The 15,150-nt window shown below is 34.8% G+C and overlaps 1 protein-coding gene across 2 annotated transcripts in view; it reads right to left on the reverse strand.

Annotated features, from left to right (window-relative positions):
• Positions 1–1,310: 1,310 nt before the first annotated feature.
• Positions 1,311–15,150, reverse strand: part of SNTG1 (syntrophin gamma 1) — a 202,035-nt gene continuing 188,195 nt past the window's right edge. For both annotated transcript variants that reach the window (XM_027127875.1, XM_027127874.1), the window contains one exon: positions 1,311–1,664. In XM_027127875.1, coding sequence (XP_026983676.1) covers positions 1,506–1,664 — 159 coding nt within the window. In that variant the 3' untranslated portion in view covers positions 1,311–1,505. The remainder of the gene's footprint in view (positions 1,665–15,150) is intronic.

Consider the following 15,150-nt stretch of genomic DNA (forward strand, 5'->3'; position numbering starts at 1 on the left):
AATGCACTTAAGAGTTAATCAGATGAAAAGTGAATTAATAATTTATAATGATTATGGAAATAGTTTGATGTTTATTTTTAATTATAATTTTCATGTGTCCTTTTTACAAATAATGTTTCCTTCTTGAGTGACTTTTTTCTTTCTTATTAAAAAAAATCAATCCACCTTATTAGATAATTGGTCATTTTCACAAGGAAGGATCCAATGTTTGATTTAGTTGGGAACATGTGTATTAAAAAAAGCAATTTTTTTCTTAATGGGAAGGTGGTTGTTTAAAAGTAAATTTCAGTACAGCTGCTTTGAAGGAAAGAAAATGTTATACAAATAGTTATGTAACACCTGGGATCCGAGTCGTGTGCACACAACTTCAGGGCTTTCAAATTCCCAATCTCTTCACACTTGCATTCCTAAGACAAGACGCCTAAAATAACTCAAACAGTTTGGCATTACATAATCACTTTTCATGACAAGTCAGAAATTTAAAATTTTATTTTCATATCTCACCTTATTCTTTCATAAACTCTAACTAAAATGGAAAGATGTCATTCACCCAACGTAAGTCACAGCTTTGAGAATGCTTCCTAGGGACACTGTGGTTCAGCATTAACAGGTAGGGTCAGGATTACACAGAATTGTTTCTTACACCGCATGGGTTGATATTATTTTCTCTACAAGGTTTTGGGGGTCACTGAAAATTCATGAAATTTTAATTTAATAATAAACTCCAGGTAAAATATAAATCTCCTTAAATGAAGGAAAGAACAAGAGGTTCATGGATGTTCCCTTCATTCATCATTAAAGTGACACATTTTGGCATCTTTGAATGACACTGGCTGCAAATAAAACACTCAGTGTCAGTGACCCAAGGAAGAAATAGTCTGTTTCCCATTGTGTCTACCGTAGGTAAAATGTAATGGTCCTTTTGCAATTCTCAGCAATATTCTACAATAAGATAAACAAACATTGGAGTGCCAGTGTCAACTCATGGGAGGAGGGTACAAGGAGAAGTCCACACCAGGGAGTTAAAGTGCTTTCTTCTTTGACGAGGGTTTTTGCCTGCTGGTCTCTGTGCAACTGTCTCCTTTCTGTTGTTCCTGATGCAATGATGGGGTATTCGTTCCTGACCAGGCCCATCATGTATTTGTCATACCAAATAATCTAAAATGCCGAAATGACCATTTAATGGGTATTTTTATTTATAGGTAGCTTACAATTTTTTATATTATTTACATACTCGAGTCATTCATTCTTTCGTCTTCTCTTCTGATGAAAGCAACACACTGGCACCGACCCACCGATAGAGAGCAAGCTATCCTGTTCGTTCAGGATGATTCCCAGAGGCCTTCAAAACAGAAGTGCTTCTGAGATACGTATGACCTGCTTTTCTGCTGAAATTTCAACTTGGCTTCACTGTTGACTATGATGTGATTGCTTCTCCAGGGTCTACAGCGACAAGTATGATTGTTTTTGTAAGTCAAGGTAAGAGGGATGCCAAGCTCAGGCCGTCAAGTCATGTACTTGGCTTTGCTCATCATGCCGGAGCTGGGAGCAGCAGAGGCAGTAGCCTGATTGCCTAAAAAGAGAGGGTCCAAACAAGCCACCTTGGCGGCAAAGAACGAGTGAATGCAGTGAAGAACAGCAAACAGGTTCGAAAATTCCAGTTCCTGAAAGGGAGAGAGAGGTGGTCACGTGAAATAGAAACCAGCGTCCTGAAAATAAATGGAGAATAACTACACCACTAGATAATAGCCAGAGTTTTTCTTTCAAGTGCAATAAACTTAACTAGAATCAATGACATCTAACTTATGGACACTGTAGGCATTATTGTTCAATATGTTACTTTCAAATGCATTGCCAATTGACTTCAAAATACAGTGGCCCGAGAGTCAGAAGAACTAAACATTCTTATCACCCATGAGAGTCTTTTCAATATTGATAAATGCTGCATAGAAATATATTTGGCCAGATTAAAATTCTACTTTTGACATAGTGTAAGTAAAGAGAAACAGCTTTAAAAGTATTTTTATCTCTTTACACACAATTCAAATGAAAAATTTGGATTGGAATAATTAAGTATTCTTCACTACTATCTAGAATAAGTTGCTGTTTGTCGTAGGACAATGAATATGAAATACTGAGAGCAAGGGGATATGAACGTTTAAGGCACTAGAAGCCAAAGGGTTCACTTCCAAAATATAATGAATGCATTCATTTTAAATTTAATTAATTCTGATTAACATACTTGGTTGTCAAAAAAATGTTAGCCAGGGCCCACTAACTGTTTGGAGTTTTGGAAATATATTTCCCATTTGGGTACTTAAGGAAATGTAGCACCAACCAGTAGCACCAAATGATATATATATTGAAATGAAAATAGAAAGAAGTTACTTCAAACCACAAATGATATCAGATTAGCTGTAAAATCATGAGTCGGTGCTCAGGATAGATTTCGAAAGCTGACGTCACAAGTATTTTTATGAAAAACCATCAATAGTCCCATAAAAATGATCTAATTCCAAAAGGATTGAGAGAAGAAGAATAAAAATATGTGCTTGATGAGGTCTATTTGATAAACTTGTCACAGAGAGGATAACTAGAGCGTAAGAAACCCTATGGAATTGCTGACGAAACTGACACTATGTCAATACATAGTAATAAAGGATGCAGAATTGCAAGTAATAGGCACATTGCTGATGGTGCTTTCAATTCATGGTATGTGGCAATGGAAAATAATGTATTCATTCACCTAGGACATATTGTAATATCTGTCATGTACCAAGGAACTATTTAAATAAAATAGTTCACTTCAGTAGTACTTTCTCAGATATGTAATAGGAGGACAATAGGCCACAATATAGATTCAGAGTTTGGTACAATGTAGATGAAATAGCTATGCTGTCAGAGTGATTCCCTCCAAAACTTCAGAATATCTTAGTCAGTTTCCTATGGCAAATGTTAAAACAGTAAAGATCTGGTTTAACTATTTTAAATTCCTAAAATGATTCCAACTCAAAATGATTTTACTCAGTCATTATGATTTCAGGAGCCGTATTTTTAGCGATCTGCTTCATGTCACCGCGATGTGTTATTGGTCACCTAGCAGGTTTCCTCTGGCCTTAATTCAAGCCCAAAATTCACCCCTTCGTTCTCTGTGTAGCCGGTTTATTTCAGGTGCAGACTTTGAATACGTTCAGCGTCAACCCCTAAAAATCCACCAGCTGTAAAAAGGATGGGAAAGTTCTGGAAAGCATGAGATATGCTTGTATATTATTAAAAAACAAAACAATAAAAAACATACAATTTACACTTGGTGAAGGGGAGAATACTGTTGAGCGTTGCAACTAGGCAAAAATATAACAACTTTTTCTCAAAAATAATTGTGCCGTACTTTATTAGATTGGAGATTATATCTTGGTTGTCAAAAAAGCAAATAGTCTAAATATATAGATATTTGGGGGATGATTAGTATTTTCAGTGATTCGTACCTTGTCAAGTATATGTCAATTATTTGATGCGGACTCGGGCACTTTCAAATTTTTACGCCTTTTTTTGGATGTGGGTAGGCAGGAAATGATAGGTAATTAGAAGATAAAATAAGAGGCAGAGATGTGTTCAAGTTTGGTCCTTGATTCCAGAGTCAACTCATCTTCCCTCGGGCTCGGTAGTCACCTTTGGTCATCACATCCACTCCTAAGGCTTCGATTTGCATTTCTGTATACACTAGTAACACTCTTTCCCTCATTTCTAATGTAAATTCTGACCTACAGAATTTACCTAGCTACAGCGCATCCACAGGTGAGTCCACCAAGCTACTTACCATCTCCTTGTAATAGAGCTCTTCTGAGCCCCAGGAATCTCACTAAACATAATTCTCCTCAAAAGTTAATCATTCATTCATTCAATGAATATTTATTGAGTGCTTACTATGCATCTAGTCTTTTTCTTGGTGAAAAGATAAAGTAGTGAGCAGAACAGACAGAAAAAAATGGTCTAATGGGAGTTACATTCTTGTGGCAGGAGACAACATATAAGGGCATAAACAAGTTAAATATAATATTTCTGAATATAATAATAAGTATACTCCAGAAAATAAGGCATGGAAGAGAGCAGAGTGTGGGAGGGCATGCAGGACAGGGAAATCCATATTGTTCTGGAGGTGAAACCTAACGGGACAAAGGAGTAAACCACCTGGATGTTTGTGAGAGAAACATTCCCGGCAGAAGTCAATTTCAAAGGCCCTGAGACAGAGACATTCTAGGAGAGCTTGAGGAAAGCCAGGGACCATCAGCGCTGGGATGGAGTGAATTATGGAGTAATTAATAGGAAATGAGGTCAAAGATATAACTCAGGCCAGAAACTGTAGTGCAGACGAGCCCTTTATGAGCTTTACTCTGACTGCCATGGAAAACCACTGGAGACTTTTCAGCACAGAGTGACAAGAATTGGTATTGAGTATCAAAATGATAATTCTGGCCACACTGTTGATAATCAACTCTCTGGGAATAAGATTGAAAGAAGGGAAGTTGTAAAGTTTCCAGTTAAAAAATGTGTGGGATTGACAGTAAAATTGAGTCAAGGATGATTCCAAGATCTTTGGTTGAGCATCTGAAAGGAGGATTTTCAAACCATATATCTGATAAGGGCTTACTATCCAAAACGTATAAAGAATTCATATAACTCAACAGCAAAAAACCAAACAATCTGATTAAAGAATGAGCAGAAGATATGAATAGACATTTTTCCAGAGAAGACACGTAGATAGATGGCCAGCACGTACATGGAAAGATGATTACCATCAGTCATCATCAGAGAGATGAAAGCCAAGCCCACCGTGAGACAGCACCTCACACCTGTTACAGCCGGAATCACCAGCGCAATTTGCTGTAATCTTACAGAAATTGCTGCTAACTGTTTTCAGTACATACCTTGGGATGGGTTTTCCCAATGAACAAGTTCAGAGTCACGTCAAGTAATGACAAGCACTGCAAATATGGGCTTTCCCAGGGAGCTTCCAGATAGATCCAATAATTACTGTTTTCATAATCAAATAGTTAATTTTTCAGGTCAAAATTCAGTTTATTTTTTTCCATTTTCAAATGCTTTCATGACTTTTGTAATTTTGCTTTTTTTTTTTATTATGAGATGATAACACAAGACCTGATTATTTTGAGTTACTTTACCTCCTTGGAAAATGCTTTCAAGTGTATCTTCATTCTTAAAATTCTGATTTTCAAAATGTTTTTACTTATATTAAATAAAAATACAATTACATTTCTTCTATAGATAAATGGTGACTTTTGGCAAAAAGGAAGAAAAATGCATCATACCATGGACAGGTTCCCTTTAACAGCTCCTTGTTTTAGAGGTGGTTAATATATTTGTTTTACCTAAAAAATGCCAGTTTAAGTTTTCTAGTTTACCAAGTTAGAGAATAATTTGGATTCTTTTTTTTTGCTGTACGCAGGCCTCTCACTGTTGTGGCCTCTCCCGCTGCGGAGCACAGGCTCCGGACGCGCAGGCTCAGCGGCCATGGCTCACGGGCCCAGCCGCTCCGTGGCATGTGGGATCTTCCTGCACCGGGACACGAACCCATGTCCCCTGCATCGGCCGGCGGACTCTCAACCACTGCGCCACCAGGGAAGCCCAATAATTTGGATTTTTAACACACATGGGTAAATAAAAGTCAATATCCTTATGGAGAATATAAGAGGCTTGAAAAATAAATTATGTATAAGGAGAAAAAACCTTCTCAGTGAGAAATAAACATGATTCAGAACCCTCATGATTCCCAGGAGTTCAGGAGCTCTTTTAAAGGTAGAGGAATCTCCTGTCCAGAGTTCTCCTTTATCACATATTACTTTTCCTAATCCAATCGTTTGAAATAAAATTTTAGATGAAATAAGTGGTATGTAACACACAGACACACACACACACACAGACATACACACACAATTACTAATTTCCCCGATTTATTTCCAGCTGCTCCAGTTTCTTCTATGCTATGAGGCATCACCAAAGAGGATTGATGAAGGACCTGCATTACCAAGCAGGAGCGTGCCCTGTCCTCATTTTTCTTCCCCATGATCTAAACAGCTGGGGCTCTGGAGAGTTTGCAGTGAAAGCAAAAAGGTCTTGGCGTTTTAGAAAACCTTTGGTTCCAGATGCCAAAAAGAGTCAGAAATTGTGACAAGCAGGATAAGTAGGAAGCCGATCCTTCATCTTTTATGCAGAGGGAGCTCCTTCATCCTCAATACCTGCCCAGTTTTGTGAATATTAAACGTCCTAATTTATGAGACCTCAATTGCCAAACGGGAATTTGCTTAGATGACTGGTTATTTTCTTCCAAAAGGCGAATTTCAGCACATCATGAATTCTTCAGTGGGATCTTTGACAGATGCTTACTGAGCATACAAAATGTTCCATTCACAGTGTTATATATTCAGTTTTTACCTTCAAACCAGGGAACATACTGTCCCAAGGGCAACCCTTTTAGGCAGACACTTATCCACAATTTATAATGAGAAAATGAAGATTTATAGAGAATAGCTGGAAAGTAGCCTTACTGGAACTCAATCCTCAATTTCTGATTTAAGTCTTACTAAACCTTATATTGTGCGAGAAGGTCTCTTATGGCAGCTTGAAGTCTCTGAGGCCATGGAGATTGGGGGCAGGAAAGGGTTTTGGGGAAGAAGTCCATTTAGAAATGTTTCCAAACTCTGCATGGTTCCACTAAATAAAAAAGCAATTTTCTTTTTCTTTCTCTTATTGTACAAAAAGCACTGCCTTGGCTGCCAGACCTCAAATCCAGTAATTTAGGATTAATATGCTGTACACACTAGTTTAGGAAGTATTATAACAGTGTTTTCATGGGGGGAGTGGTCATGAATTTCAATGAATACAGCGACAACAATGCTTTTAGAAGGCAGCCTGTTTTGAAGTCAGGGGATTGTCTAGCCATATTATCAAATTACAATTTTAAAAGGGATATACCTAAAGATAATAAATGTTAAAACTAACAAACAAAAACTGTATTTTTTACCTGGAAAATTTAGCGATGGACACAACTATGAGTATATGGTAGTAATCCTTGATGTACTAGTACCTGTACTCACAACATCAATTAAGCACTTTTTAAAAAGTACCCAATACAGTAAAATGAGCTTTTTAATAAATTGTCAAATAACTACAATATTCCTCATGATTTCAATTGGGAACCATTCCCCTGTTCTACTAGGAAAGTTCTGGGAAGTTTAATGAGGCTTTGGAAAACAGATGGGAAATTTATTAAGCTTTCTGAGTAACGAAGTGAGAATTTATGAATTTCTACTTTCAGAGAAAAACAATATAACAGGCTTTTGTATTATAACATTGTCCTTCTATAGCCATGAAACAACAAAAGCAACAACAACAAAAAAGTATGTTCCCCCAACTCCCGTCTTTTTTCAGTATTTCTGAGACTTTTCACAACCAAAAATTTAAACGCTACTTAGAACTTTTAATCTTGTAATACATATGGCAACTCAAACACTCATATTCCCCAAACAAACAATATCTCTTGTTCAATAAACTCTGGTTGTAATGTATTTGCCTTGTAACCGGGAATGTATTAATGTACTATTAGAGCGTGTTTTATTTAAAGTTGTCTACTTATCACATATAGCAAGATCTGAGTCCATTTGCTAAATCACTTTATCACTTTAAAAATCATTTTTAAAAGAAAAGAAACACTGCAACAGTGTCCATATTTAAAACATTGGCTCAAGTTTTCTTTTGTAAAGCTTTATTTTGATATTTTAGACATATACCACTGTATGTATTTAAGGTGCATGACTTGATGTTCTGATATACGTATACATTGTAAAAAGTGTAGCACAGTCAGGCTAATTTACATACCGTCACCTCTATAACTACTATCGTGTGTGTTGGGGGTGGTTTATTTACCATCTATCCTCGCTGCAAGTTTCAAGTATTCAATATTGTTACATACAATCATCACATTATACGTTAGCTCTCTATTAATCTTATCTAACTGAAGCTTTGTTCCCTTGGACCAACATCACTCCATTTCCCTCCCCCTCCCCCGAGTCCCTGGCAACCCCCACTCTACTCTTTGCTTCTGAACGTGACTATTTCAGGTGCTACATGTAAGTGAGATCACGCTGTACTTCTCTTTCTGTGTCTTGCTTATTTTGCTTAGCATAATATACTCCAGCTCCACCCATGTCAGAAATAACAAGATGTCCTCTTTCTGTAAGGTTGAATAATATTCCATTTTATGTGTATGCGCATACCTCTATCCCTATGTATCTATGTACCTATCCATCTACCTGATCTATTTTCTTTATCCATTCATCTATTAAAGGACATTTAGGGTTTTTGCCATGTCTTGACTATTGTGAATACTGCTGTAATGAACATGGAGGTGCAGATATATTTTCAAGATACAGATTTCATTTTATTTGGAAATATACCCAGAAGTAGAATTGCTGGATAATGTGGCAATCCTATTTAATTATTTTGAGGAATATTCATACTGTTTTCCATAAGAGTTGTACCAATTTACATTCCCGCCAGCAGTACACAGGGTTCCCTTCTTCACATCCTTGCCAACATTGTTATCCTTTGTCCTTTTGATAATAGTCGCCCTAATTGGTGTAAGGTGATATCTCATTGTGGTTTTGATTTGCATTTCCCTGAGAACTAGAAACATTGAGCAACTTCTCGTATATTTGTTAGTTATTTAAGTTTCTTTTTTTGAGAAGTGTCTCTTAGACCCTTTGCTTGTCTTTAACTGAGTTATTTGTAATTTTGGTATTCAGATGTATGAGTTCCTTATATATTTTTGAAATTAACTCATTATTGGATATGTGGCTTGCAAATAATAATTTTTCCCATTCTGTAGAGTGCCTTTTTATTTTTTTAAAAAATTATTTTCTTTGCTGTGCAAAGCTTTTTAATTTAATATAGTACCACTTACCCACTTTGGCTTTTGTTGCCTATTCTTTTGGAGTCATAGCCAAAATATTATTGGCAAGACCAATGTCAAGAAGGTTTTTCCCTATGTTTTCTCCTAGGAGTTTTATGGTATCAGGTATTATATTTAAGTCTTTAATTCATTTTAAGTTGATTTTTATGTATGGTGTGAGATAGTGGTCCAATTTCCTTCTTTTGCATGTAGCTGTCCAGTTTTTCCAGCATCATTTTTTACAGAGACTGTCCTCTCATTGTGTGTTCTTGGAACCTTTGTCAATGATCAGTTGGCCATAAATGTGTGGATTTATTTCTGGAATCTCTATTCTGTTCCATTGGTCTATATGTCTATATTTATACCTGTACCATACTGTTTTGATTACTATAGCTTTGTAATACAATTTTAAGTTAGGAAGTGTGATGCCTCCATCTTTGTTCTTCTTGCTCAAGATTGCTTTAGCTATTTGGGGTCTTTTGCAATTCCATATGAATTTAGGATATTTTCTATTTCTGGAAAAATTATCATTATGTTTGATAGGTATTTCACTGAATCTATAGATCACCTTGGGTAATGTGGATATTTTAGCAATATTAATTATTCCATTTCATGAACATGGGCTGTCTTTCCATTCATTTGTGTCTTTTAAAATTTCCTTCATCAATGTTTTATAAACTTCATTGTACAAGTCTTTCACCTTTTAAAGTTAATTCCTAAGTAATTTATTCTTTTTTGTTGCTATTGTGCATGGGATCGTTTTCTTAACTTCCCTTTCAGATAGTTCCTTGTTAGTGCATAGCGATGCCACTGACTTTTATATGTCAATTTTGTATCCTATGACTTTGTAAAATTTGTTTATTAGTTATAACAATTTTTATGGTGTCTTTAGGTTTTTTTAATATATATATATGATAATGTCATCTGCAAACAGAAATAATTTTACTTCTTTCTTTCCAATTTGGATGCCTTTTATTTCCTTTTCTTGCTGAATTGCTCTGGCTAGCACTTTCAATACTATGTTGAATAGTAGTGACATGAGTGGGCATCCTTGCCTTGTTCCAGATCTTAGAAGAAACAGTTTCAGTTTTTCCCTATTGAATATGATGTTAGTTGTGGGTTTTTCAAATATAGCCTTATTGTGTTGAGGGATGTTTCTTCTGTACCTATTTTGTTGAGACTTCTTATCATGAAAGGATGTTGAATTTTATCAAATGCTTTTCTGCATTTATTGAAATATTTTTTTTTATCTTTTATTCTGTTAATGTGGTGTATCACATTGATTGATTTTTATATGTTGAACCATACTTATATCCTGGGCATAAATTCCAGTTGGATATGTTACATAATTCTTTTAATATGTTTCAAATTTGACTTGCTAATATTTCATCAAGGAGTTTTCTATCAGTGTTCATCAGGGATACTGGCCTGTAGTTTTCTTTTCTAATGCTGTCCTTGTCTGGATTTGGAATCAGGGTGATGCTGGCTTCATAACTTCATTTTAGGAGTGTTTTATATATTTTAGAAGGGTTTAAGAAAGTTTGGTATTAACTCTCATTTGAATGTTTTTTAGAGTTGACCTATGCAGCATTTCGGTCCTGGGCTTTTCTTTTTGGAAAGTTTGGCTTACTATTTGTAATCCTTGTTTGTTATTATTCTGTTCAGACTTTCTATTTCTTCTTGATTCAGTATTTAGTTTTTATGTCTCTAGGAATTTATCAGTTTCTTCCCGGTTATCCAATTTGTTGGTGTATCCTTTTTTATTTCTGTGTTATCCATTGTAATGTCTCCTCTTTCATTTCTGAATTTATTTATTTGAGTATATCTCTTTTTTCTTTATCTAAGAGTTTTTAAATTTTGTTTTTCTTTTAAAAAAACTACAACTCTTAGATTTACTGAAAGTGGGATATTGAAGTCTCCTACTATTGCTGTGTTTCTGTCAATTTTTCCCTTCAGATCTGTCAATATTTTTATATATTAGGTGCTCTGATGTTGGATGCATATATATTTACAATCATTGTAACTTTTTGTTGAATTGACCCTTTTTTTCATTATATAATGTCCTTCTCTCTCTTTGGAAAATTTTTGTTTTAAAGTCTATTTTGTCTTATACAAGTATAGTATCTGAGATAAGGTCATATCTTGGACTGTAAGAAAAAGAAAAAAAAAGTGAAATCATATGGAGTATGTTCTCTGACTAACTGTATCAGACTAGTAATCAATTCTATAAATATAACAAAAATCCCCAGATACTTAGAACATAGACATCACACTTCTAAAAAGAAAATCCACCTGTCAAAGAGGAAGCCTTGAGGGAAATTAAAAACACAATTGAATTGAATGAAAACAGAAATACAATATATCAAAATTTGTGGAATGCAGTGAATGCAGTACTAAGAAGGAAATTATAGAATTAAATGTTTATGTTAGAAACAAGGAAGTTTCAAGTTAACAATTTAAAAATCCCACCGTGTGAAATCAGAAACAGAAGAGCAATATAAATCCAAAGCAACCAAAAAGAAGTAAATAAGATAAGAGCAGAATTCATTAAACTGATCACAGAACTCAACGGAGAAAATAAATGAGAAAGTAATCCTGGTTCTTTGAATAGTCTCTAGCAAGCCTGACAGAAAAAGAGAGAGAAGGCATCAATTACTAGTATCAGGAATGACTCAGGGGTGTCATAACAGAATCTGCAGACTTCAAAGTGACAATAAGGAAATACTATGGAAAAGTCCACACACACAAATTTGACAACTTAGATAAAATTAATGAAGACCTTGGAAAGTAAAAATTACCACAAGTCATCTGATAAGAATAGATCATTTGAATAGCTATTTACTAAGTAAGTTAAATTCTTAATTTTTAAAAATCCCCGAAATGAAATCTCCTGGCCCAGATGGTTCCACTAGAGAGTTCTACTAAACCTTAAGGAAAGAATCAACAATCTGTATATCTTCTTTGCAGAAATGTCTATTTAGGTCTTCTGCCCAGTTTTGGATTGGGTTGTTTGTTTTTTTGATATTGAGCTGCATGAGCTGCTTGTAAATTTTGGAGATTAATCCTTTGTCAGTTGCTTCATTTGCAAATATTTTCTCCCATTCTGAGGGTTGTCTTTTGGTCTTGTTTATGGTTTCCTTTGCTGTGCAAAAGCTTTTAAGTTTCATTAGGTCCCATTTGTTTATTTTTGGTTTTACTTCCATTTCCCTAGGAGGTGGGTCAAAAAGGATCTTGCTGTGATTTATGTCATAGAGTGTTCTGCCTATGTTTTCCTCTAAGAGTTTGATAGTGTCTGGCCTTATATTTAAGTCTTTAATCCATTCTGAGTTAGATATTTCTCCAAAGAAGATATACAGATCGCCAAGAAACACATGAAAGAATGCTCAACATCATTAATCATTAGAGAAATGCAAATCAAAACTACAAAGAGATATCTCACACCGGTCAGAATGGCCATCATCAAAAAATCTAGAAACAATAAATGCTGGAGAGGGTGTGGAGAAAAGGGAACCCTCTTGCACTGTTGGTGGGAATGTAAATTACTACAGCCACTGTGGAGAACAGTATGGAGGTTCTTTAAGACACTAAAAATAGAACTACCATACGACCCAGCAATCCCACTACTGGGCATATACCTTGAGAAAACCATAATTCAAAAAGAGTCATGTACCACAATGTTCATTGCAGCTCTATTTACAATAGCCAGGACATGGAAGCAACCTAAGTGTCCATCAACAGAGGAATGGATAAAGAAGATGTGGCACATATATACAATAGAATATTACTCAGCCATAAAAAGAAACGAAATTGAGTTATTTGTAGTGAGGTGGATGGACCTAGAGTCTGTCATACAGAGTGAAGTAAGTCAGAAAGAGAAAAAGAAATACTGTATGCTAACACATATATATGGAATCTAAGAAAAAAAAAAAGGTCATGAAGAACTAGGGGCAAGATGGGAATAAAGACACAGACCTACTAGAGAATGGACTTGAGGACACAGGGAGGGGGAAGGGTAAGCTGGGAGGAAGTGAGAGAGTGGCATGGACATATATACACTACCAAATGTGAAATAAATAGCTAGTGGGAAGCAGCCGCATAGCACAGGGAGATCAGCTCGGTGCTTTGTGATCATCTAGAGGGGTGGGATAGGGAGGGTGGAAGGGAGGGATATGCAAGAAGGAAGAGATATAAGGATATATGCATATGTATAACTGATTCACTTTGTTATAAAGCAGAAACTAACACATCATTGTAAAGCAATTATACTCCAATAAAGATGTTAAAAAAAAAGAATCAACAAAAATAGTACACAGTATCTTCCAGAAAGAAAAAGAGGAGGAATATTTTCAACTCATTTTATAAAGACAGTTTGTCCCAATACCAAAACCAGGCAAAGACAGTACCAAACAAAGCAAAATAAAATAAGCAAAAAACAACAACAAAAGAACCTACAGACCAAATCTCTCATAGATGTAAAAGCAAAAATCCTTAAAATTTTGAGAAATAAAATTCAGCAATATATATAAAAATTGCACATCACTAAGTACGGTTTATTCCTGAAATGTAAGACAGGGTCAGTATTTGGAAATCAATGAACATAAACCACTACATTAACAAGCTAAACAAGAAAGTTGACATTGTCGTATTAATTGATACCCATTCATGGTAAAAACTTTCAGAAAAATGGATATAGAGGGGACCTAACTCAACCTGAGAAAAAAATTTCTATTAGACCGCTAAATTTAACATCATACTTAATGGTGAAAAGCTAAATGACTTTCCCCTAAAATAAGGAAGAAATGAAGAATGTCTGCACTCATCACTGGTATTCAATATGGTATTTAAATTTGTAGGCAGCAAAATAGGCAAGAAAAAGATCGTAATGTGATACGGATCTGAAAAAAGGAACATATCTCTCCTGATTTGCTTAATAATCTGTGTAAATAAATGCAAAGAATTAAAAAAATCAAAAATAGAAACAAAAGACCTAGAACTAAGTGCATATATATATACGTGTGTGTGTGTGTATATATATATATATATATACACATATATATATATACACATATATATATACACATATATATACACATATATACAGGATTCAGGATGCAATGTAAATATATAAACATTAATTATATTGCTACATAGTAGCATTAATAGTTGAAAAATAAAAATTCAAAATATCATTTACATTCCCTCAAAAAAAGAAGAAATGATTTACCTAAATGCCAATCTAACAAAACATGCATAGGATCCATATGATGAAAACTACACAATACTGAAGAAATAAATCAAAAGGTCAAAAAATAGAAAAATAGTCTGTTTTCATTGCTTTAAGAAATCAACATAGTAAAGACGTCAGTTCTCCTGAAATTGATATATAGATTATGCCATCCCTACCGAAGGGGCAGTGACATTATTCATAGATATAGAGAAGGTAATTGTAAAATGTCTGTGGAAATACAAAGCAACTAGAACAGCTAACGCATTCTGAAAAGTAACAGTAAAGTGGACAGAATCATCCATTTCAAGGATTATTATATAGCTACTCTATCCAAGAACGTATAATACTGGCAAAGAGATAGATGCAAGAAGCAGCACCACAGAGGTAGAACCAAGTAATTTTCAGTGAAGCTGCTAAAATAATTCAATAGAAGAAGAATGGTCTTTGCAACAAACGATGCTGTTGTAACTGGATAACCACAGGCAAAACAGAGGTCAGCTAAGCCCCACAACATACAGAAGAAAAATGAACTCAGACGTGCCATATATTTAACTGTAAATGGAAAGCTTATAAGACATTTTGAAAATAGTGTAGGAGAAAACCTTTGGCACCTGTGACGTGCTGAAGAATTTTTGACATGACACCAGAATTATAATTTTTAAGACAAAGAGCTGATAAATTGGGTTTGTAAAATTTTTTTAAATTTTTCTGCAAGATACCCTGTTAAAAAGATGAAAGATAAATTACAAAATGAAAGAAAATATTTGCAAACAACACATCTAACAAATGCTCATATACAAAATACATAATAACTCATAAAACTCTAAGTCAAACAAATCACAAAATACAATTCGAAAATAGGCAAAAAACGGGAAAAGACATTTCATCAAAGGGAACATATAGAGAGAGAAAATAGTCATGTAAAATGTTATTCATCATTGCTAGCCTTTAGGGAAAT

Source organism: Aethalodelphis obliquidens, unplaced genomic scaffold, assembly GCF_003676395.1.
Source record: "Aethalodelphis obliquidens isolate GAN/ISIS:26980383/991018 unplaced genomic scaffold, ASM367639v1 scaffold33, whole genome shotgun sequence".
Lineage (NCBI taxonomy): Eukaryota > Metazoa > Chordata > Mammalia > Artiodactyla > Delphinidae > Aethalodelphis > Aethalodelphis obliquidens.